This window comes from Ahaetulla prasina, chromosome 3 (assembly GCF_028640845.1).
Source record: "Ahaetulla prasina isolate Xishuangbanna chromosome 3, ASM2864084v1, whole genome shotgun sequence".
NCBI classification, from domain to species: domain Eukaryota; kingdom Metazoa; phylum Chordata; class Lepidosauria; order Squamata; family Colubridae; genus Ahaetulla; species Ahaetulla prasina.
In genome coordinates this window covers 32,550,742-32,573,308 of record NC_080541.1, presented here as the reverse complement: position 1 = coordinate 32,573,308, position 22,567 = coordinate 32,550,742, and the positions used below count along the sequence as shown (strand labels likewise).

The 22,567-nt window shown below is 42.5% G+C and overlaps 1 protein-coding gene across 3 annotated transcripts in view; it reads left to right on the top strand.

The window, feature by feature from the left end:
- CPQ (carboxypeptidase Q) overlaps positions 1-22,567 on the top strand; it is a 215,428-nt gene that overhangs the window by 112,426 nt on the left and 80,435 nt on the right. For all 3 annotated transcript variants that reach the window (XM_058179166.1, XM_058179164.1, XM_058179165.1), the window contains exon 5: positions 8,819-8,930. In XM_058179166.1, coding sequence (XP_058035149.1) covers positions 8,819-8,930 — 112 coding nt within the window. The remainder of the gene's footprint in view (positions 1-8,818; positions 8,931-22,567) is intronic.

Here is a 22,567-nt window from a genome sequence, read left to right as displayed (position 1 = left end):
CCTAAAGTCTACCACCATTTCTACGGTTTTGAGTGTGGTCAGTTCCAGATTGTTTTGGTTGCACCACAAGGCTAGTCGCTCGACCTCTCGCCTATATGCGGATTCGTCATTGTCTCGAATGAGACCAATCACTGTTGTGTCATCTGCGAACTTCAGTAGCTTAACAAATGGATCATTGGAGATGCAGTCATTGGTATACAGAGAGAAGAGAAGTGGGGAGAGCACACAGCCTTGGGGGCCCCTGTGCTAATTGTACAGGTATTTGATGTGATCTTGCTTAGCTTCACCTGCTGCTTCCTGTTTGTTAGGAAGCTTGTGATCCACTTACAAGTCTGTTCCGTACCTGTAGCTGGTTTAGCTTAGTTAGAAGAATGTCTGGAATGATGGTATTGAATGCTGAACTAAAGTCTACAAAAGGACCCTTGCATAGGTCTTTGGAGACTCAAGATGTTGTAGGATGTAGTGCAGAGCCATATTAACAGCATCATCTGTTGATCTATTTGCTCGGTATGCAAATTGCAAGGGTCTAACAGCGGATCCGTGATGGTTTTCAGGTAGGAAAGCACTAGCCTTTCAAAGGTTTTCATGACTACAGATGTTAGAGCAACTGGTCTGTAGTCATTCAGTTCCTTGATGGTGGGCTTCTTCGGCACTGGGATGATGGTAGAGCGTTTGAAGCAAGAAGGAACATAGCACATCTCTAGTGATTTATTGAAAATATGGGTGAAGATGGGGGCCAATTGGTCAGCACAGACTTTTAAGCAAGAAGGAGTTATCTTGTCTGGGCCTGGAGCTTTTCCTGGCTTTTGTCTGTGAAATAGGTCCTGCACTTCCTTTTCTGTGATCACTAGGGGTTGTGAACCCAATGAAATGGGGTCAGTTGTAGGAGGCTTGGCTGTTGTTGGTGTGTCTGAGATGGGGGTTATGGAGATAGGTGGCTGTAGTTTCCTTTCAAACCTGCAGTAAAACTCATTCAGGTCATCTGCCAGTTGTTGATTACCTTCAGCCTGGGAAGGAGGTTTGCCATAGCCGGTGATATTTTTAAGAGTTTTCCACATGTTTGCTGGTTCATTTGCTGAAAATTGATTCTTTAGCTTTTCAGAGTAGCTTCTTTTTGCTGCTCTTATCTCCCTTGTTAGTGCATTTCTGGCCTGATTGTACAGCATTTTATCACCTTTTCTGTAGGCTTCCTCTTTGGAATGTCGTAGCTGCTTAAGTTTAGGTGTAAACCAAGGTTTGTTATTACTGTGTATTCGCAAGTTCCTTGTAGGTACACATAGGTCTTCACAGAAGCTGACATATGATGTTACAGTATCTGTGAGTTCATCCAGGTCTGCAGAGGTATCTTTAAAAATATTCCAATCAGTGCAGTCAAAACATGCCTGTAGCTTTAATTCTGATTCCTCCGTCCAGGTTTTCACTGATTTAATTATTGGCTGATTTAATACTGATTTAATATATCTGCCTGTCAGGTTCTGTAAAATGTTCTCCAAAGAGGTTGATAGCTATTTTAAAAAAATACTCATCTCATTTCCCATGCCCCCTTGTAAAAGGTGCTACAAAAAAGCTCACTCAACTGCCAGACTCTTATCTTTGATGTCAGGCAAAGAAATGCCTGACATCCTTCTCTGCTGAAGTGTTCAGAATTTCAGTCTCAGAATCGCTGTTTTAAAATTTCTCCTTTGTTGATCCATAATATTGTTGAATACTTTATGTATCTGCTCAGAGAAGATATTGGAATGGCAAAAATAATAAAGAAGTAAGGAAATAAATATATATTTCTAGCTTCCCTAGAGTTCTTCAAAGAGAAAACTGAAAACTTGACAGCTGAAAAAAATTGCGCAAAGTTTATGTGCTTACCCTGCTGTACTTGTTACTGATGTATCGAATTGTGCTCCTTAAAAGCTTTTACAGAATCCTTAGCACCACAGAGTGGCTCATTGATAGAAAAGTCATGGGACAATAAAATACCTCTCTCAAATAATGGAAAATCTGGAAAACTAACAAATAGGAACACTTCTATAGAATACCACAATTGTTCTACTCATTGTTGAATGTCTCTTGATTTGCTTCAGCATAGAATATGGAAACCATTATACCTAGATCAGTGTTTCTCAACCTTGGCAGCTTTCTGATGTATGAACTCTAACTCCAGGTTGGCTGGAGAATTCTGGAAGTTGCAGTCCACACATCTGAAACCTACCAAGATTGAGAAATACGATTCTAAAGGGATTGCTAGTCAAAGCAGAGCAGGTTGCTGCTAGAAAGACAAGTGGCCTAACCTGAAAAATGCACCTTTTCCTCTTTTCTCAATATTTTTAGAACTGCTTCTCTCTTGGAAACAACAGTTTTAAATCTGTAGGTGGGTTGCTCCTGGTTCTGTCCGGTTCTATAGAACCGGTAGTAAAACCAGCAGGAGGCTCTGCCTACCCACCCTGACATCATCAAGGGTGATCTGCACATGTGCAGAACCATGAGCGAAGCAAGCACATGTTCACACTCCCATTGCGAACTGGTAGTAAAGGTAAGTAGAACCCACCCCTGAAGCACTCATGTCTAATCCCACAGCAGATCACTTTCTGATTCAAAATTGCCTACTGAGTAGTGTGACTCCTTTCCTAGGAACAAAAAAATAATAATTCTCTATCAGGCAACACTTATGCCACTTTGGTTGCCAGGGAACATCATGCTGTGTTAGTAGGGCAATCTTTCACTGTTGCTAAGAAGACATTGCTCCTTATTTAAATATAGTTTTTTTTCCTATTCATTTATAAACTAACGTGCCTATAATTCATTGCAAGACCTACGAGCATTTTCTGACATTGTGTTTGATGAAACAACTCAAGCAATTTACACTTGTGCCAGATTATATACATAGCAGTTATTGCTTTGATTTTTCTCCCCCTCATTACTTGGTGTTGAATAGGTGAGGTTGTTATGAAATGCTGAAATACTATAATCGTGGTTGGGTTAAAGTTAACTTATTTGGAGATAAATTAACTCTTTCCAGCAGTATCATCCAAGTCTCTAGGTTTGTCCAGGGAAAAAGCAGGCCCTCTCTGGGCACTCAGTTTGTGTCATTCGTAGGCATTGATATAAAGAGGTGAGAAAGGACAGAAAAGCACCAATCAGCTTTATTTATTTATTTATTTATTTATTTATTTATTTATTTATTTATTTATTTATTAATCACATTTATATACCGCCCTATCTCCCGAGGGACTCAGGGCGGTTCACAGGCAAGTAAAAGACATATAAATACACACTAAAACCACATTTAAAAAACTTATTCTACAAAGCCGAATTAAAAAGCAATATAAATAATAAAAACCCATTTAAAACCAATATAAATTTAAAAACTAATCCAGTCCTGCGCAAATGAATAAGTGTGTTTTAAGCTCGCGACGAAAGGTTCGGAGGTCCAGAAGTTGACGGAGTCCTGGGGGAAGTTCGTTCCAGAGGGTGGGAGCCCCCACAGAGAAGGCCCTTCCCCTGGGTGTCGCCAGACGGCACTGCCTAGCTGATGGCACCCTGAGGAGTCCCTCTCTGTGAGAGCGCACGGGTCGGTGAGAGGTATTCGGTAGCAGTAGGCGGTCCCGTAAATAGCCCGGCCCTATGCCATGGAGCGCTTTAAAGATGGTCACCAAAACCTTGAAGCGCATCCGGAAGGCCACAGGTAGCCAGTGCAGTCTGCGCAGGATAGGTGTCACACGGGAGTCACGAGGGGCTCCCTCTATCACCCGCGCAGCCGCATTCTGGACTAACTGAAGCCTCCGGATGCCCCTCAAGGGGAGCCCCATGTAGAGAGCATTGCAGTAATCCAGACGAGACGTCACGAGGGCGTGAGTGACCGTGCATAAGGCATCCCGGTCTAGAAAGGGGCGCAACTGGCGCACCAGGCGAACCTGGTGGAAAGCTCTCCTGGAGACGGCCGCCAAATGATCTTCAAAAGACAGCCGTTCATCCAGGAGGACGCCTAAGTTGCGCACCCTCTCCATCGGGGCCAATGACTCGCCCCCAACAGTCAGCCGTGGACTCAGCTGACTGTACCGGGATGCCGGCATCCACAGCCACTCTGTCTTGGAGGGATTGAGCTTGAGCCTGTTTCTCCCCATCCAGACCCGTACGGCTTCCAAACACCGGGACAGCACTTCGATAGCTTCGTTGGGGTGGCCCGGTGTGGAAAAGTACAGCTGGGTGTCATCAGCGTACAGCTGGTACCTCACACCGAAGCCACTGATGATCTCACCCAGCGGCTTCATATAGATGTTGAACAGAAGGGGCGAGAGAATCGACCCCTGCGGCACCCCACAAGTGAGGCGCCTCGGGGCCGACCTCTGCCCCCCTGTCAACACCGTCTGCGACCGATCGGAGAGATAGGAGGAGAACCACCGATAAACGGTGCCTCCCACTCCCAATCCTTCCAACCGCGCAGCAGGATACCATGGTCGATGGTATCAAAAGCCGCTGAGAGGTCTAATAGGACCAGGGCAGAGGAACATCCCTATCCCTGGCCCTCCAGAGATCATCCACCAACGCGACCAAAGCCGTCTCAGTGCTGTAACCGGCCGGAAACCGGACTGGAACAGGTCTAGATAGACAGTTTCATCCAGGTGCAGGGGAAACTGATATGCCACCATACTCTCTACAACCTTCTCTGCAAAGCGAAGGTTGGAGACCGGACGATAATTACCTAAAACAGCCGGGTCCAGGGAAGGCTTCTTGAGGAGGGCCTCACCACCGCCTCTTTCAAGGCGGCGGAAGACTCCTCCAACAAGGAAGCGCTCGTAATCGCCTGGAGCCAGCCTCGTGTCACCACCTGAGTGGCCAGCACCAACCAGGAGGGGCACGGGTCCAGTAAACACGTGGTGGCATTCAACCTACCCAACAACCTGTCCATGTCCTCGGGAGTCACAGGGTCAAACTCATCCCAGACAATATCACCAAGACCACCCTCAGACGCCCCATCTGAATCACCGCAATTTTGGTCCAGACCGTCCCGAAGCTGAATGATTTTATCGTATAGATAACCGTTAAACTCCTCAGCACGTCCCTGCAACGGGTCATCCCGCTCCCCTGGTGAAGGAGGGCGGGTCCCCCGAAACAGGGCGACTGGGCAGTTATCTGCCGATGCAATGAGGGAGGAGACGTAGCAACGCCTCGCTTCCCTCAGTGCCACTAGGTAGGTCCTAGTATAGGACCTAACTAGTGTCCGATCAGCTTCTGAACGGCTAGACCTCCAAGAACTCTCTAGGCGTCTTCTCCGGCCGTTCATCCCCCTCAGCTCCTCGGAGAACCAAGGAGCCGGTTGGGATCGCCGGGTCAGAGGTCAGAGGCACGACATGGTCTAAAGCCCCAGCCGCAGCCCGTTCCCAGGCTGCGGCTAGTTCCTCTGCCGTGCCGTCAGCCAGACCCTCAGGAAATGGCCCAAGCTCCGTCGGGACCCTCTCCGGGTCCATCAGGCGCCTGGGACGGAACCAACGTAGCGGTTCTGTCTCCCTGCGGTGTTGGGTAGCGGTCAGAAAGTCCAGGCGAAGGAGAGAGTGATCTGACCATGACAAAGGTTCTGTGACTACATCTCTCAAGTCCAGATCCTTCAACCACTGACCAGAGATAAAAATCAGGTCCAGTGTGCCTCCCCCGATGTGAGTGGGGCCATCCACTACTTGAGTCAGGTCCAAGGCCGTCATGGAAGCCATGAACTCCCGAGCCACTGTTGATGACGAGCCGGCAGATGGCAAGTTAAAGTCCCCCATGACTAAAAGTCTGGGGGTCTCCACTGCCACCCCAGCAAGCACCTCCAGGAGCTCGGGCAGGGCAGCTGTCACGCAGCAAGGAGCCAGGTACGCGACCAGCAAGCCCATCTGACACCTATGACCCCATCTCACAAAGAGGGATTCACACCCGGCAATCTGAGGTACAGTGGTCTCCCTCGGCTCTAGACTCTCTTTAATAACAACCGCCACCCCCCCACCCCTACCCTGGGCCCTCGGCTGATGAAATGCACAGAAGCCCGGTGGGCACATTTCGACCAGGGGCACGCCCCCTTTGGTGCCCAACCAGGTCTCCGTAACGCCTATAAGATCCGCGGCGCCCCCCTGAATAAGATCATGTATTAGGGGGGCCTTATTGGCCACGGACCGTGCGTTGCATAACATAAGACGAAGGCCCAGGCTCTGAGGGTCTTGACCATCGGGGGAACGGGAGAAGTCAGAGGGATCGGGGCACGCGATCTCCTGCAAACATCGAGCGCGTGTCCCCCTAAACCGATACGATCCCCCCCTTCCGCCATATCTGCCCCTCCCACTTACCGTGCAAATAGAACCACCCTCACAAAAAGGAACACATTCCCTCCCCCCATAACCTCCGAACCCATTAAATAATCGCCACGAGCATGCGCAGGAACTGGTTTCCCTCCTGACGGGCTACCCCCAACACCCGCCCTAACCCTCCCACCCCTTAAAAATGCCCTATCTAAAAAACCCCAAAGGCTCTTTCTTTTCGCATGCCACCTCTGTGGGTCCCAAGACCCGTCATTGAGGCTGGCCCTTGGTAACAAGTTCCTCATGAGGCGGGGCACCTCGCAGTTGCAAGAGTTCATAAGAAGAATAGCGCATAACAATAGAAGATCATATCGGCGAAAAGGATGGTCCATCTCCGAGTGGCAAAGATTTTTTTTTTTTTTTTTTGTTTACATTTATACCCCGCCCTTCTCCGAAGACTCAGGGCGGCTTACAATGTATAGATGATGACAATTAGATGATAATTCCAAATGATGATAAGACTTGGATAAAAAGGCAAGGCCTAAAAAGATGACTCAAAACAATAGTCCAGAATAGTCCAGAATGCTGATAGTCCCAATAAGGGCAGACAAGAATATTAAACACAGTACAGTCCAGATGATAGTCTGTAGGAAGTCTGAAGGAAGCATCCTGGCATAGGGAGTGGGGAGGATGTCCCAATCGTAAACAATGTCGGCCTCCGTCCCCCATCGAAGCTACTGCCTCTTCTAAAAGGCCCAAGGACCACCAACGGCCAAGAATCCCAAACTGGCCAGAAGAGACGTAGTAGATGATAAACCATCGAAGGGGGACAACAAGCAGATGATTCGATAGTACCTCCGTCGCCTTTCCACTGTCCTCCAACCACCACCTCCAAACCCAGGTCAAAAGGCACAGTCCGGGGGCCTCTCCAACTCCAGCACCCCCTAGTACATCCTCACCCGGTTCGGAGGCCAGGTCTCTCCAAACCTCTCCTTCCGAGAGGCCAAACCTGTCCAGCAGGTTGAACCTCTCCGAGAAGCAGGAGGCTATGAAGGGTGCCATGGTTACAGTCTGGCAGCAGGGAGTAAGTCACAAACGACTGGCCGGAAGCAGATGAAAATGCCTCTGTTGCTCTGTTTCTCTCATCCAGGCCAGGGTAAAAACCTAAGTCCGGATGGCAAAGCACAGCCCGACGTCGAGATGGGATAGGATAAAGTAAAATCGAAGGCAGGGCCAGCCAGGAGATATCAAAACCCGGCGCCAACTGCCATTTTTCTAAAAATGTCCTTTGATCCCAGAGAAGTATAAATTAAAGAATGAAAGAGTTGAAAAAATGTAATTAGGTGATTGAGGAGGATCTCATCCGTTTGCCTTCTGGGAAATCAGAAATGCCATTGCATTTGCTTTTTTGTAAATGAACAAATTTCCATGCCAGCTATCTTCTTTTATCATCCATGACTTTCATTCAGAATGTCAAATTTGTAAGAACTGAGAGCCAGATTTTTTTCAGTAAAGAGATGTCGAGTTTTTTATAAACATCTAATAGTTGCCCATTTCAGGATCAAAGCACACAGGGCAAAAAGTCTGTTGGGAAGGAAGCTGGATAAAGAAGCACTGGAATTAAAACTGTGCTTGTTCTTTCATGTGACTGAGGAAAATCAGTTGTTTTAAGTGGCTCCATCCTGATATGGAATAAATTCTTATTTAACCTTGCCATGTCTTGAGTCTACACCAAAATTGAAACTTTATCATAACAGACCAAACAAAGTCAAATGTCTATGAGCTGCTTATGAGTTTTATATGGTTGCTCAACTCAAACTCTACAATACACAATACACACACTACACAATACACAAAAGACAAACATCCAGAAAAAATAATTCAAAAGAATACATAAAAACATAAAAAGTAATAAAGGCAATCTTACTAAATGTATACAACTAAGCTGTTCTTGTTAGTGACCTTCACAATATATATCCATTAACCAGTGGTGGGATTCAAAATTTTTTTACTACCGGCTCTGTGGGTGTGGCACGGCTTGGTGGGTTTGGCTTGGTAGGCATGGCAGGGGAAGGATACTGTAAAATCTCCATTTCCACCCTACACCAGGGGAAGGTTACTGCAAAATCCCCATTTCCTCCTGATCAGCTGCGACTTGGGAGCAGAGAATAGATGGGGGTGGGGCTAGTCAGAGGTGGTATTTACCGGTTCTCCGAACTACTCAAAATTTCTGCTACTGGTTCTCCAGAACTGGTCAGAACCTGCTGAATACCACCTCTGCCACTAACTGAAAGATTGAAGAGCCAAACCTTCAGTATTAAAAGTAGTAACAAGTTGATGGATATCCTTTTGCACTTGAAGTCCTTGTTCATCATAATTTCCCATTAGAACAAAATGATGGTCACAATGCACATTCCAATTACACTATCATAGTGTTGATGTATTTGTGGTTCACATTACTGGAATTACATCTGGTGACAGAATAAGCCTATATAATTATCCTTGGGATGAACTGTCTAATTCAGCTTTTCAGATAAATATTTTTATTTCATTAGGTTGTACTAATTAGTGGACACCTGGACAGCTGGGATGTGGGTCAGGGAGCAATGGATGATGGTGGAGGAGCATTTGTATCATGGGAAGCATTATCACTCATTAAGGATCTTGGTAAGTATCTATATAAATAGTATAGTGCTATAACATTTATGGCATTATCTTGCTTCTTAGACTTCCTTAACTTTATTTCTTGTAATATATTTTTCCAGAGTTTCCTTCTGGCAGTAGCTATTTCTTTAGGAACTGTAGTGTTTTTAATTTTCAAACATAGCAAACATTTCTTATTTGTTTGATTTTTGGTTTAGGAAAATCCAAAGCATCTGTGAATATTGAAAGTCCTAATAAAAATAGTTCTGACAGTAATGCAATTTTATTTGTTGAAATAATTTAAGAGCCACATACTATTTGTTTGTAATCTTTTTTTTTTTTGTGCCTGGTCCATGATAAAAACAGCCTGTAACACCATTGTTGGCCATAAGGCTAGTCTCTGAGTGTAAAAAATAGATCTGACTGCTAACAGCCATGTTTGCACCCCATCTTTTCTCAAAGTAATTTGATTAAACAGTTTTGGATGAAAAATTAAGCTATGGATAAGCAACTTAACATTTATTATATGTTGGATTATAAAGGCTCTAATATCTAATGCCCATAACATTTAGAAATCTATTTCTGATCTAATAGACAATGAATAGCAACTTAGTATTAATATTACTGATTTCACGCAAAAAGTGAAAATTTGTGTCCCTATAATTCTATTGTTTGGTAGTGAATTACTGCAATGCAAGGGAGGGGGAAGTCTGGAAACAAAATGTTGTCACATGGTTTACAAGTGCTAAAATACAATTATTACAAATATGGTCACAGAAACTGCTGTGGTTAAACAGCAATTAAGGAAGGAAATCTTTGGAGTTCTTGACATATGAATTCAGTGACTATCCAAACAGGAAAAAGTAGCTTTTCACAGTACAGGAATATAATTAAATTTGTTAATCATTCTAATTTTACTTTCTCTCCTTCCCTAATCAGCCTAGAAATATTTGTCCAACAAAATTATAGTGCCCCTTTATTAATTTTTCACTAGTTAACAATATTAGAACTATTTGCTACAGCAGTTGAAGAATGGGTGTTTAAAATCGAAGCACCTACAACTAAATACCATTAATAGCTCAAAATTCTTAAAAATATATATTTGAACTAAACATTTTTGTTTTTAATAAGCATAATATATCATGAACCTTTAATACTATGACCAAATTAATAATTTCATCAATGTCAGAATCATTTATGCAGTGACTGATATTAACGATAATTGTGTATTAAGAAAATTTTGCTAGCATACAAGAAAAGGATGTAATACTATCAACAATGATGCTTTCAGTCTACAACCTCCATTTTGGGACTGACTCTGAACTGAAGCATGTAACCAGATTTTTGAACTTGCTTGCATCTCTTGCTATTATATGTAGCCTGGTGAAGAGATAGAGAATTTAAAATATTGCATTCTTTTGTGGAATTTTGGTTGATAAAGATAGTACTAATTATAGGATTCATACTCCCCTTGTCTTATCCATACCTTAATACTAATGCAAACAGAAAATGAGGCAATTATAGGTCGGGGTGAAATCCAGCAGGTTCTGACAGGTTCTGGAGAGCCAGTAGCAGAAATTTTGAATAGTTTGGAGAACCGGCAAATATCACCTCTGGCTGGCCCCAGAGTGGGGAGGGAATGGGGATTTTGCAATATCCTTTCCCTGCCACACCCAAGCTACACCCACCAAGCCACACCACGCCCACCAAGCCACGCCCGCAGAACCAATAGAAAAAAATTTTAGATTTCACCACTGTCCAAGATCTGTAATCAGCATGTTGTAAAGTTTCCACCAATAGCCAAGACAAAAAGTTAAGAGCTGGTAATTTATGGATAGAAGAGAATATTTATAGCTCAGAATTGAACTGGGGTGGCCTTGGTGCTCTCTGAGTTTGACTGTTTATTTTGAAGATGTTTCATTACCAGACTAGATAAAATCATTAGTGATAGTAAGGAGTCCAGTATGCTCCTTTTTATATATATTAATGGCTTCCCCTGTAATCTTGGTGGTTCCTTGATTTGGCTGTTGTTTAATATTAGCAAGTTAACACTGTTTCCTCTCAAGGAAACTTGCTGAGCTCTACTGCTCATCCCTCTTTGGGTGGTAGTATACTAACATACTGTGAGCCGCCCTGAGTCTTCGGAGAAAGGCGGGATATAAATGCAAAAAAAAAAAAGTATGACTGAGGGCTTGGCATTCTCCCTCAGCCAGGCTGAGACTATGAACCAACAGCCAGTTGCAATCAGTCATCCACATCATTTACATCACTATTGTCTTCTTCTGGACTGTAGGTAGAAAGTGTGCCAGCCTCAGAATCAGAGGAGGCCATCACCTCTATTGATATTACACTTATTATGAAATAGAGATAACAATAATGATGTACGATAAACATACGGAGATGAGGAGGTGGACAGAGAGATGGTATATTTTTTCCTCAACAGTTTTCATTCCTTAAAAGGAAATCTTCGTTTTATTAAATATGTAAAAATTTTCTACAAATCATTTCCACAAATAAGAATATTGCCATGATTTTAACAGCTCTAAGAAACTGAGCAGCGATGGAACAAATAAAAGATTTATCCAAGAACTTTTACCCTCAGCTTCGTGATTCAACAGAACACAAAGTAAAGGTTATTCACCTTGCCATTCACTGGATAATATTCTGTCCAGATTCTGCACGACTAATTTGTTGTTGTAATAATTTAATTTTAAATACCTGAAGCATTTCTAATGAAAATCATTCTGAATCATGGCAACTATTTAAACTGGTAATTGCCAATACTACTGAAGTATTCACCACTTTTTTTAAAACATAAAGATACATAGCAGGTTAGAAATTCCATTGTGCTTGTAAACTAAATAACGGAAGAGGTGATGTGTATGTAAAGATTTGAATCTAAAACCAATTACCGTATATACTCGAGTATAAGCCGAGTTTTTCAGCACATTTTTTGTGCTGAAAAACGTCCCCTCAGCTTATACTCGGGTCTATACGGCTTATACTCGAGTTGTTGTTAAGCCTCGGCTTATACTCGAGTATATCGGCTTATACTCGAGTTTTTTTCTTTTCTTTTTCACATTTTACGGACTGAAGCCCTGCGGTGCAGTGAGAGGGCGGGCGGGGAGCCGCCAGCCTTCTCAGCTGAGGGAGGAGGTTTCAACCGTAGGTGCCTCATTTCCCACCCTCGGCTTATACTCGAGTCCCCAGTTTACCCCAGTTTTTGGGGTAAAATTGGGGACCTCGGCTTATACTCGGATCGGCTTATATTCGAGTATATACGGTATGTGTTCAGCATATGGAGCCTATTCTTAAACCTATTCATTTTAACTTTATCCAAAATTATTTGTTTACTAACTTCAGGGTACATATGGAATGGCCAAAAGCTTTTTGCTTTCCATAATAATAATAATAATAATAATAATAATAATAATAACAATAATAATAATAATAATAATAATAATAATAATAATAATAATAATAATAATATTTTAATTTTTTATCCCGCCCTTCTCCCGAAGGACTCAGGGCGGTTAACAGCCAAATAAAATAAAATACAATACAATACAATAAAAAACCAATTAAAAAAACTTATTCAATATGGCCAATAATTTAAATTACAAAATACATAATATAAAACCCCATTTAAAATCCAATTTAAAAACCCATGCTTTCGGTTCTTTCATCTTCTCATGTGTTTTTCAATTTTCTTCTTGAACTGCTATGATTCATTTCCTGTTTGTTACTGTTGTCACTTCTGGGTACCATCATTCATTCATTCCAAGCTCCACTGTCTCCTTGCCCTTTGGAAAGTAGCCTCTCCATTTTGGGAATCCAGACTACGTTCACCGCAATTTATAACTTTCTTGGTTCAAAATCTTTTTGCCATTTATTTCAAATTCTCTAAGTTCTTACACTTATAGTTAATTTTTCTTTTCTTCAGAAAGGAAGATAGACTCATCTTTTCAAACTTGTTGTTCCTAAGTTCTCTAAAAGTTTTAACATAGTTAGGTAAGCAATTTCCAAAACTGATTAGAATCACATCATTTCCCTCTGGAGGTCCAGAAGAATTTTTTTTTATTTATTTTGAATTTATATCCCGCCCTTCTCTGAAGACTCAGGACGGCTTACACTGTGTTAAGCAATAGTCTTCATCCATTTGTATATTATATACAAAGTCAACTTTTTATTGCCCCCAACAATCTGGGTCCTCATTTTACCTACCTTATAAAGGATGGAAGGCTGAGTCAACCTTGGGCCTGGTGGGACTTGAACTTGCAATAATTGCAAGCAGCTGTGTTAATAACAGACAGACTTAGTCTGCTGAGCCACCAGAGGCGTAACAATCTCATCCTGCTCCATATTAAGAAGGTATATATAAGAATACGGCCTAGAAAGTAGCCAAGATGTGTGAGGAAGTGAAATTTCCTGCTTGGGTTTAAAGAAGGAAAGAAAATCATAAAAGTCTGTAATTTGAATTTGAAATAATTATGATTTATTTTTCTTTACCCTCATTCAAGCCACATGTCTAATGGATGTTTAAGGCAGATGCAAGTCCATTTAAAATTTCAGCAGAATATCTCATGGGTGGTCAAAATGAATTATTCGTCATCTGTGGGTAGCGTGACCATTGCAGAAAAAGTTTTAATTATTGTGTATTTTTATTTATCATGGAGGAAATGTCAAGGCCAAATCATTGCACAGTACATCATTTGAACCATCTTAGAGATTCTTACAAACTTAGTTTTATTGTGTTCATGTTGTTCCTTGTTTGGAAAACTGGTCTAAACCTTTCACATTTCACTTACTCACACTGGCACCCAGGTGGGAAGTGGTCTTTTTTTTAAAAAAAAAACACAAATAGTCATAGTTAGGCTGAATGTACCTGTGCAAAAGTCAAAGGAATAAGGCCAAGTCTTTTAATTCAGATTCAAACCACATTCCTCAGCCAGAAAGGTCTTTCTTTTCCCTCTACTACTCTGGCTTTTAACAGAAGTTGGAAGAAATCATGTTTTGAGTCTTGGTTGAAATTCCAATTCCTTAATTACAGAGGTTATTTTACCTCAGGACTGACTGTCCTGGAGATTAATAGCTGCAAAGAGCATTCATCTTTAGAGGATGTTTTCTTGGCAGTAAGGTGAGAGGATAGATATCACAGGGCATCTTTAATTTATTTAATGTTTTATTTATTTAATTAATTTAATGTTTTATTTTTGCCTGTACACCGCCCTGAGTCCTTCGGGAGAAGGGCGGTATAAAAATCAAATAAATAAATAAATAAATAAATAAATAAATAAATAAATAAATAAATAAATAAATAAATAAATAAATAAATAAATAAATAAATAAATAAATAAATAAATAAATAAATGGAAACCGATACAAAATGGAAACAGAAAATGGATACAAAATGAGAGGACCATACTTGGGGATGAAGTCCTTCCTTAATTATTTAACTTACAGAAGTGCTTTTTGCTTGTCTTTACCTATGAAAGGTTCTGCTGTGCTATTTTACTCACAACACTAGATGTAACCCAGCACTGCATGCATTAAGATTCTTCTGCTCCAAGCATGAAGTGAATGGGGAGGCAGCTTCAGTGCCCTTCATTGATGAGCTGTTTGAGTTCTCATGTTGTCTTTTCTAAATTAGTGGCCTCAAACTATAGGAAGGCTGCTGAGAGTCAACATAGCAGAGAAGATGTTTACTAGAATAGAAGGGAAGAAGTTCCTGCTAGGGGCATATCATATTTGTAGTATAATATTTTTACAGACGAAGCCTGAGGGTGGGGGGGGAACAGTTTCAGTTTCTGATTTTGTGAATGTGGCCACCTTGGTTTCTCGAATTTTTTTAATGGCTTTTGCAAAAGTTTGCACTATAATTGTCATGTATTTTGACATACATTTCTCAACATAGGCAGATCAATCAATCAGAATAGAGCTGAAAGGGACTTGAAGGTTTTCTAGTCCAGTCCCCTGCTCAAGCAGGACACCCTATATCCGTGATGGCAAACCTATCGCATGCGTGCCCGAAGTGGCATGCGGAGCCCTGTTGCCTGGCACGTGCGGCGGCACCCGTTCCTCTTTGGGGTTTCTGGTGCGCATGTGTGCGTGCAAATCAGCTGGCCTTTGTGCTTGTGGCAGAGCTGATCTTCCGTTTTTGAGTGTGAGCATGTGCGCTGGGCAGCTGATTGGCGCATGCGCATGTGTGACAGTAACCTGAAGACTTGCCGGCAGTAAAGAAGAAACAGCAGTAAAAAAGAAGAAACTTGAAGAAACCGCAAGTACATTCTCTGGTGTCGTGCACACCCCTGGGCAACTCTTATTCCTGGTCTCGGCCCAGATGTGCGTGCTCCCTTTTTGGCACTTGGTGCCAAAAAGGTTTGCCATCACTGTCCTATACCCTTTCAGACAAGTGGCTGTCCAGTCTCTTCTTAAAAACCTCCAGTGATGAAGCAGCCACAACTTCTGGTGGCAAGCTGTTCCACTGGTTAATTGACTAACTTTTCTAGGGAGTTCAGTAGTGATATACAAATTGTCACTATATAGTTGAGTATAGATGCTGCATTCCTGGTGAACACGTCATGTATGTCCTGGTGCGAAGGAATTGCGAACTTTTCACTCACCTGTTTAACTATACCAGATGGCTCTTTGCATTCAGAAGCAGCCATTGCCATCATTGTTTTATCTCTCTCTCTTTACGTGTGTCTGTAATTATATGAAAATGGAGTTTGAGAGAGAATGTGAGGCATCAGAGTGGATGAAGTTGGTGTCACAGAGAGGAAGAGAAAATTATATTAAAAGTATGAATCAAATATAAGTGTCTACATTTCACTCAGAAAATACAGGAACAAAATGACAATGACAGAGTGGATATAGTTTAAAGGTTAACAAAGTGTTATTTTAATTGTCAAAATAAGGATAAAGGAAGCATGGTTTCTTTTGCCCTAGACAGTCTTACAATATGTCTGTGGGTCTTAAGTAAACCAGGCTAAGAAGAAAGAAATGTAAATGTGAGCATTTTTACAGAGAAAGAAATTTATGTAAAATAAAGGTAAAGGTTCCCCTCGCACATATGTGCTAGTTGTTCCCGACTCTAGGGGGCTGTGCTCATTTCCGTTTCAAAGCTAAAGAGCCAGCACTGTCCGAAGATGTCTCCATGGTCATGTGGCCGGCATGACTAAACGCCAAAGGCGCACGGAACACTGTTACCTTCCCACCAAAGATGGTCCCTATTTTTCTACTTGCATTTTTCATGTGGTTTCGAACTGCTTGGTTGGCAGAAGCTGGGACAAGTAACGGGAGCTCACCCCGTTACGCGGCACTAGGGATTTGAACTGCCGACCTTTCAACTGACAAGCTCAGCAACTTAGCCACTGAGCCACCTTGTCCCTCATGTATCATGTCCTTATGTAGAATAGTGGTGCTCAATTTCTTACCCTTCTTCTTAGGCAGGAAGACATTACAAAGCCAGCAGAATTGATGTTGCTAACGGTTCAGGTGGATGAACTCTGACTCAAAGGATCAGGGAAGAGAGGCAAGAACGAAACCAAACAAAAATACTTACCTCCTTTGTTCTATCACTGTTTGCATTCAAGAACTTGTTTATATAGGATAGGGCTACCAAATCTAGGGCTGCAATAATCCTGATCATCACTAGATGGCAGCAAATGGAGTTTTGTATGGTGTTGAATGACATGATAGTCCTTTGTCTCCAAGTATGGCAATGGGATGATTTCATTGAGGGCAAGTGAGGCTACTAAGCAGGCCAACATATTTGTCATAAGGAAGGCAGTTGTATATTTGAAAACTGAATAAAAGTGTTGTGACCGAGGCCCAAGTAGGTAGTAGTAAACTCAGTCAGTATAAAAACAAACAAACTTTATTAGAACAGCTGAGAATTAACTCATTCTCAGCGTAGACCAACTAAATCAAAGCAGATTCTTCCCAACACAATTCCTCAGTCTTATCACCAACTTTGGTCTTAATTAGACAAACTGCCAAAAGCTTTTCTTGGCAAAAGTCAGAAAATGCCAATAAAAAACAAATGCAGCAAGACAAAGCTTTCAACATTGTTTTCCGGCAAACAGCCCAAATGCCGTTGCTGGTCTTTTAAGCCTTATGGGAAGGGCCAATCATCTCTTGGCCCTACTCCCGAATCGTCCTCTTTGCTTAGCTGCTCTTGCCTTCTGGCAGCTCTTCTCATGCATGCATACACTGTCAGGCTCTGAAGGCTCTGGAGTCTGCACATCACTCCCCGATGGCCCTGGCCCCATCTCTGCCTCCAACGCAAAGCCCTCATCCAGGCCTTCCCCAGCCTTCAGGACTTGCCCATATTCTTCCTCAGCCTCAACGCTGTCTAACTCTGCAGGCTGCTGGTGGACGACAACAAGAGCCAGTTGCATCATTTATTTGCCTATCATCTCTCCAGATGCTTGATAAAAATGCTTTGAAGAGTTATCTAATCAGAAGTAAATACTTATGCAAGATTTACTTTATTCCCAATTTGATGTTAGGTTTCAACTGCCAGGATTTATATGATTTGGACAGGGCATCCCATGATAGCTAGGGAGTCAAAATCAAATCCACTTGGAGGGCAAAGGCTGGACTAGGGAATAGAAATTCTTAACCGTCACCAGGAGTCAAACTAGACTTGAAGGCATCGTTTTTTTCATTTTCCTTTTTTAGTTTGCAATAGCCTTTGTCAAGCTGAGAGTTCAAAAGTTTAATCTTCTCTTCCCTGTTGACATCTTTGTCTCAAAAACATTCTCTGTAGCACCTTCATATATTGTTATTTTTTTCCTCTCAAAGAGCACAGCTATTGTCTCAGCACCAATTACTCTCAAGTGTACTTCTAACCTTTTCCAGGCTTATGTCTATTCCTGTCTATTAATCTTTAATTGACTGATTACTTTTCTAAAGGGAAGATGTCCATGACTAAAAATCTTGGCATATCTCTTTTCCCTTTATATGTCATGTTGTTTCTCAGATTTATCTTTGAAATTATAACTAGAACTTATTTAATCAAGTGCATTGAGCCTGCAGGAATTTTATTTATCCATTTTTTAATTCATTTATTTAATAAGCACGTCTGCCCTTGAAAAGCATTCAAAAACTTCAACTGGTGCAAAATGCAACTGAATGGGTAGTAAATTGTACCAGATACATGGTACATGTGAGTTACACTGGTTCCTGGTGTGTTTCCAAGTGCAGTTCAAGGTCACCTTAAGCTTTGTATGCCTTGGGATTGGTTTATTTGAGGGACTGCCTTTGTGCAAGAGTCTCTACCTGTCCAGTTTGAACCAGCAGATTGGACACGTTGCACATGCCATCAGCCAGAATGTTGGTGGCAACTAGAAGAGGGGCCTTCTCTGCTGTAGCCCCTGCTTTGTGGAACATTCTCCCTCTGGGCCTCTGGTGCATGTTCAAGTCCCACCAGGCCCAAGGTTGACTCAGCCTTCCATCCTTTATAAGGTAGGTAAAATGAGGATCCAGATTGTTGGGGGCAATAAGTTGACTTTGTATATAATATACAAATGAATGAAGACTATTGCTAACATAGTGTAAGCCGCCCTGAGTCTTCGGAGAAGGGCGGGATATAAATGCAAAAAAAATAAAATAAAAAAAAATAGCCCCAATTCAGGGGTGAAATCTAATTTTTTTTGCTACCAGTTCTGTGGGTGTGGCTTGGTGGTCATGTGACTGGGTGGGCATGGCCAACTTGACAGCATTCATGTTACTCACTGTTAGAGCCAGGAGCTGCACATTCTGAAGCACATTCTGCCTTTCTTAAGCCCCCAATGCTTTGAGTTTCCCACTGGCTTGACTGCCCAAATGAACCTCGGAGCCTTCTCTTGCCCCAGTCTCCATCCCGGAGGGCCATGTGTCCCCCCCGCCAATCCTCCGTACAAACCCCCACCCCCGGCCCGTTTCTGCAAAGGCAGAACCTTCCACTTGCAAGGTGATCCAAAGAGGGGAGGGGGATGCTGCAGAAAAAGCCACCTTCACCCGGGCATCCTCCTGCAGCCAAACACGCCCAGCCATGCATGCCCTTTCCTCAGATGGCCTGTGCATGAGGCACTTGGAGAGAGAGCAATCAAGAGAGCTCTCCAACCTCTGTTTGTGTGTGTGTGTGTGTGTGTGTTTGTGTGTGTGTGAGGGAGGGAGGGAACAATCTGAAGCCGAGGCACCCAAACTTCTGGCAGCGGCAGCAACGGCTTCTGAGCAGCCCTGAGTCAGCTAATTCTACCTGTTCTCCTCGCCCCCATCCACCCCACTCAAGCAGCGGCAGGCTCTGCAGGACAACAGGGCGTCTCATTTTTCCCACAGCGTGGTATACACTTGCTACCTCTGCTTGTCTGCTTGCAAGCGATGATCTTCTCTGCTTCTCTTGGGATGCTGGTGCGGGCACCATGGATGCATAGCTTATCAGGGCTGAGCAGGGAAGCCGCTGTCACACCACTCCCCCTTGCTTCCTCAAGCACAAAGCTGAGGCCATGTGCTTCCTTACCGGGCTGGCCACTGGCAAAGAGACTCGGGGAGTAGGTCAGGTGGAGCTGGCTGACTCAGAGCTGCTCAGAAGCCACCCCCGCTGCTGCCAGAAGTTTGGGTGCCTCAGCTTCAGATTGCTCACACACACACACACACACACACACACACACACACACAGAGAGAGAGAGAGAGAGAGAGAGAGAGAGGTTGGAAAGCTCTCTTACTCGCTTACTCCAAGTGCCCCATGCATAGCCCATTTGAGGAAAGGGCATGCATAGCTGGGCGTGTTTGGCTGCAGGAGGAAGCGCAGTGCAATGGGGTTGTTTTGTTTGCCATGGTGGTGCTTCAGGAGGGCAGGCGGACGTCTGCAGCTGACAACTATAATGAATATGTCCACCTGCCCTCACGAAGCACCAGCTCTGCTGTTCGCTTTTGTTTCGCGGCAGGAGAAGGAAGAAAGTGAATGGCAATGGCGTGGCAGAGCTCCAGGAGGGCAGGCAGATGTCTGCAGATAGCCTGGGAGGGAGGGCAGTGGAAGCAGCAGCGACAAGAGTGGTGGTGGCGCAGCACATGGAGGTGGCGGGCAAGGCAGCCCCGGCACGACTGTTGAGCAGGCGACCGGGCGGGTGGGGGCAGGACCACCAGAGATGATTGCTACTGGTTCTCCAAACCACCAGCTGACAATGCTGCCGGATTGGCTGAGCCCATCCAAACCGGGAGCATTTCACCCCTGCCCCAATTCTGCTGGCATTTCATAAGACTTTAAAAAATTAGCTATGTACCTGGGCCTGGGGTCAGAACGGCTTTACTGTTATTTGGTTAATTATCTTGGCTGTATTTCTAGATGTTTTACTGTTACTGTTTTTAGTTGTTTTATAGTTTTAAGCTGCCCAGTTAGTGGAAATGAATGGCTATAGCAATTGAATATGAATGAATGAATAAATGAATGAATGAATGACCCCAGCCATTTCATATACATGATTCCGGGTGGTTAACTGTTTAAAAACAGAATCAAACTTAGTAAAAAAAAAAAAGAAGTTTAAAAACCAGAAAAATAACTTAAAATGAAACAGCACCTGAAAATCTTACTTAACACAACCGTGAGCAATAAATGTGCTCACTAATACTATCAGGGCCACCCTTATTCATGCTTGTCACTGACATCGTCTGTCATTTTAAAAAAATTCTAATAGCTTCTTCCTCCATGATGTTATAAAAGAAACTCTTTTCTCCTCATCTTAAAATACAAGAACACTTTTCATAATCCTTCTTTCTTCACAATTTCCACTAAGAAGACTGTTCAAAGTACAACACTTACATATTCAGAAGTCGTCTTGCTTATTTATTCTCTCTATATACTCAAACCAAAAATAATTGATTTGAAAACTGATCCTTTGGTTTCCCAGTTTTGACTAGTGCCTCCCAAAATAACTCCTCTGTCTTTTCTCCCTAGCTAAGTAAGCCTTGCAAAATGGTTGTCTTCCTTTCTGGTAAATACAACATTCTTCTTTACACTGTAAATTTAGAAAGTTGGATTAAATTGTTAGAAAGAGAGGACTTGGCTGAGTATTTCCACTGACCCAATGAATTATCACAGAAATATTTTTGATTCTGAATATTGTGGGAAAACTTTTATTTATTTATTGCATTCCTTGCATAGATTTGTATCTTGTTCTTGTATCTGACACATGAGGCAAAGACTGTTGCAATAAAATATGTGTCTAAATGTGTAGATGCTGGGCTTTATTTTCTGCATACAAGTTATAGATAGACTGGGGCATTGCCATGAGGTGGTCTTTAAAAGGTGTCAAACACATTTCCACTCAGACTGTTAAATACTAGCGGCATTCAGGGAATTTCTTATGTCTTGTGAAATCAGATCACTCCTTTCACCATTAAAACCACCCCTGAATGGAAATGACAGGAGAAACTACCAAAAGTAAATAAGCAATCCTCATGAAACATGTCATATGCATCCTAGCTAGGGGTGAAATGCTCCCGGTTCGGACCAGATCAACCGATCCAGTAGCGATGGCGGTGGATGGTTTGGAGAACCAGTAGCAAAAATCCCTGGCCCCCCACCCATGCCCACCCAGTCGCCCGCTTGCCCACTTGCGGCTTCTTTTAAAAAATGTTTTTAAAAGATTAAAAAAAGGCTCTGACAATCACAGCTGAGCTGCCTGATCGTCAGAGCCTTTTTTTTTTTTACTTTTAAAAGCATTTTAAAAGCATTTAAAAGTTAAAAAAAAAAGATCGCGTGCCACTGCTAATCACACACACACACATTCCGGGTGCTGTTCTACCAATTCCATTTGTTAATCTTCTTTGTCTAATATTGATATATAGTTTACTTGTCATATGTGTAGCTCATACCTCTGTTTCAATCCCAGATGACAAAAGGCAGAATTGCATGGATTTTGAAAAGTCATGCCTAGTCAATACATGTTTTTTCTATCCGGAGAAGAATTTGCTTCTAATTTGTACTGCCCAACAAGTTCCACTCAATATACTTGTCCATAATTGATTTTGGATTATGAGCATTCATGTTGGTTTATCAAACATCTGTTTAGAATTTGTATGTTTTGGATACTTACTTTATGTTACAAGCTATACTTAAGGAAACCATAACTTAGTACACAATGCAAACCCAGTTATTGCTGTGTATGAAATATGGATTTATTTTACTTGTGTTTCTCATCTCGGGTAAACTTTTCTCCATGCACAGTAACTATTGAAAGGGTAAAATAATTTAGTACATGCCTCACTTGGGCTGAATCTAATATAGATGGACTTTAAATGTATTAGATGGCTTTCAAATGGCTTATATTTAATTTTAAGGTTATTCCTTCATAAATATCATTAAAACACAGATGGCCTTGCCTTATCTCTTGCAGTTAAAGAGCTCTATAGGAAGGCTTAAAAACCTTTCAACACTGAGTTTCAAAAAAACCATAGATTTCTCTTTTGTGAATTTAGACTGGAAGAAATGGGACTATCAACTGGTCATACCAAAAACAAACAAACATTGGGGATTCAAACAAACACACTTCCTGGGGTTCCATATCCTTCCTCTTTCATAGCCACAGTTTGCAGATTTATTGGGAGATATTGATAGGCAACAGCACAAGCACATCCTTTCCTCTTGGTGCCAGGAGCACATGGGAGAAAAAGAG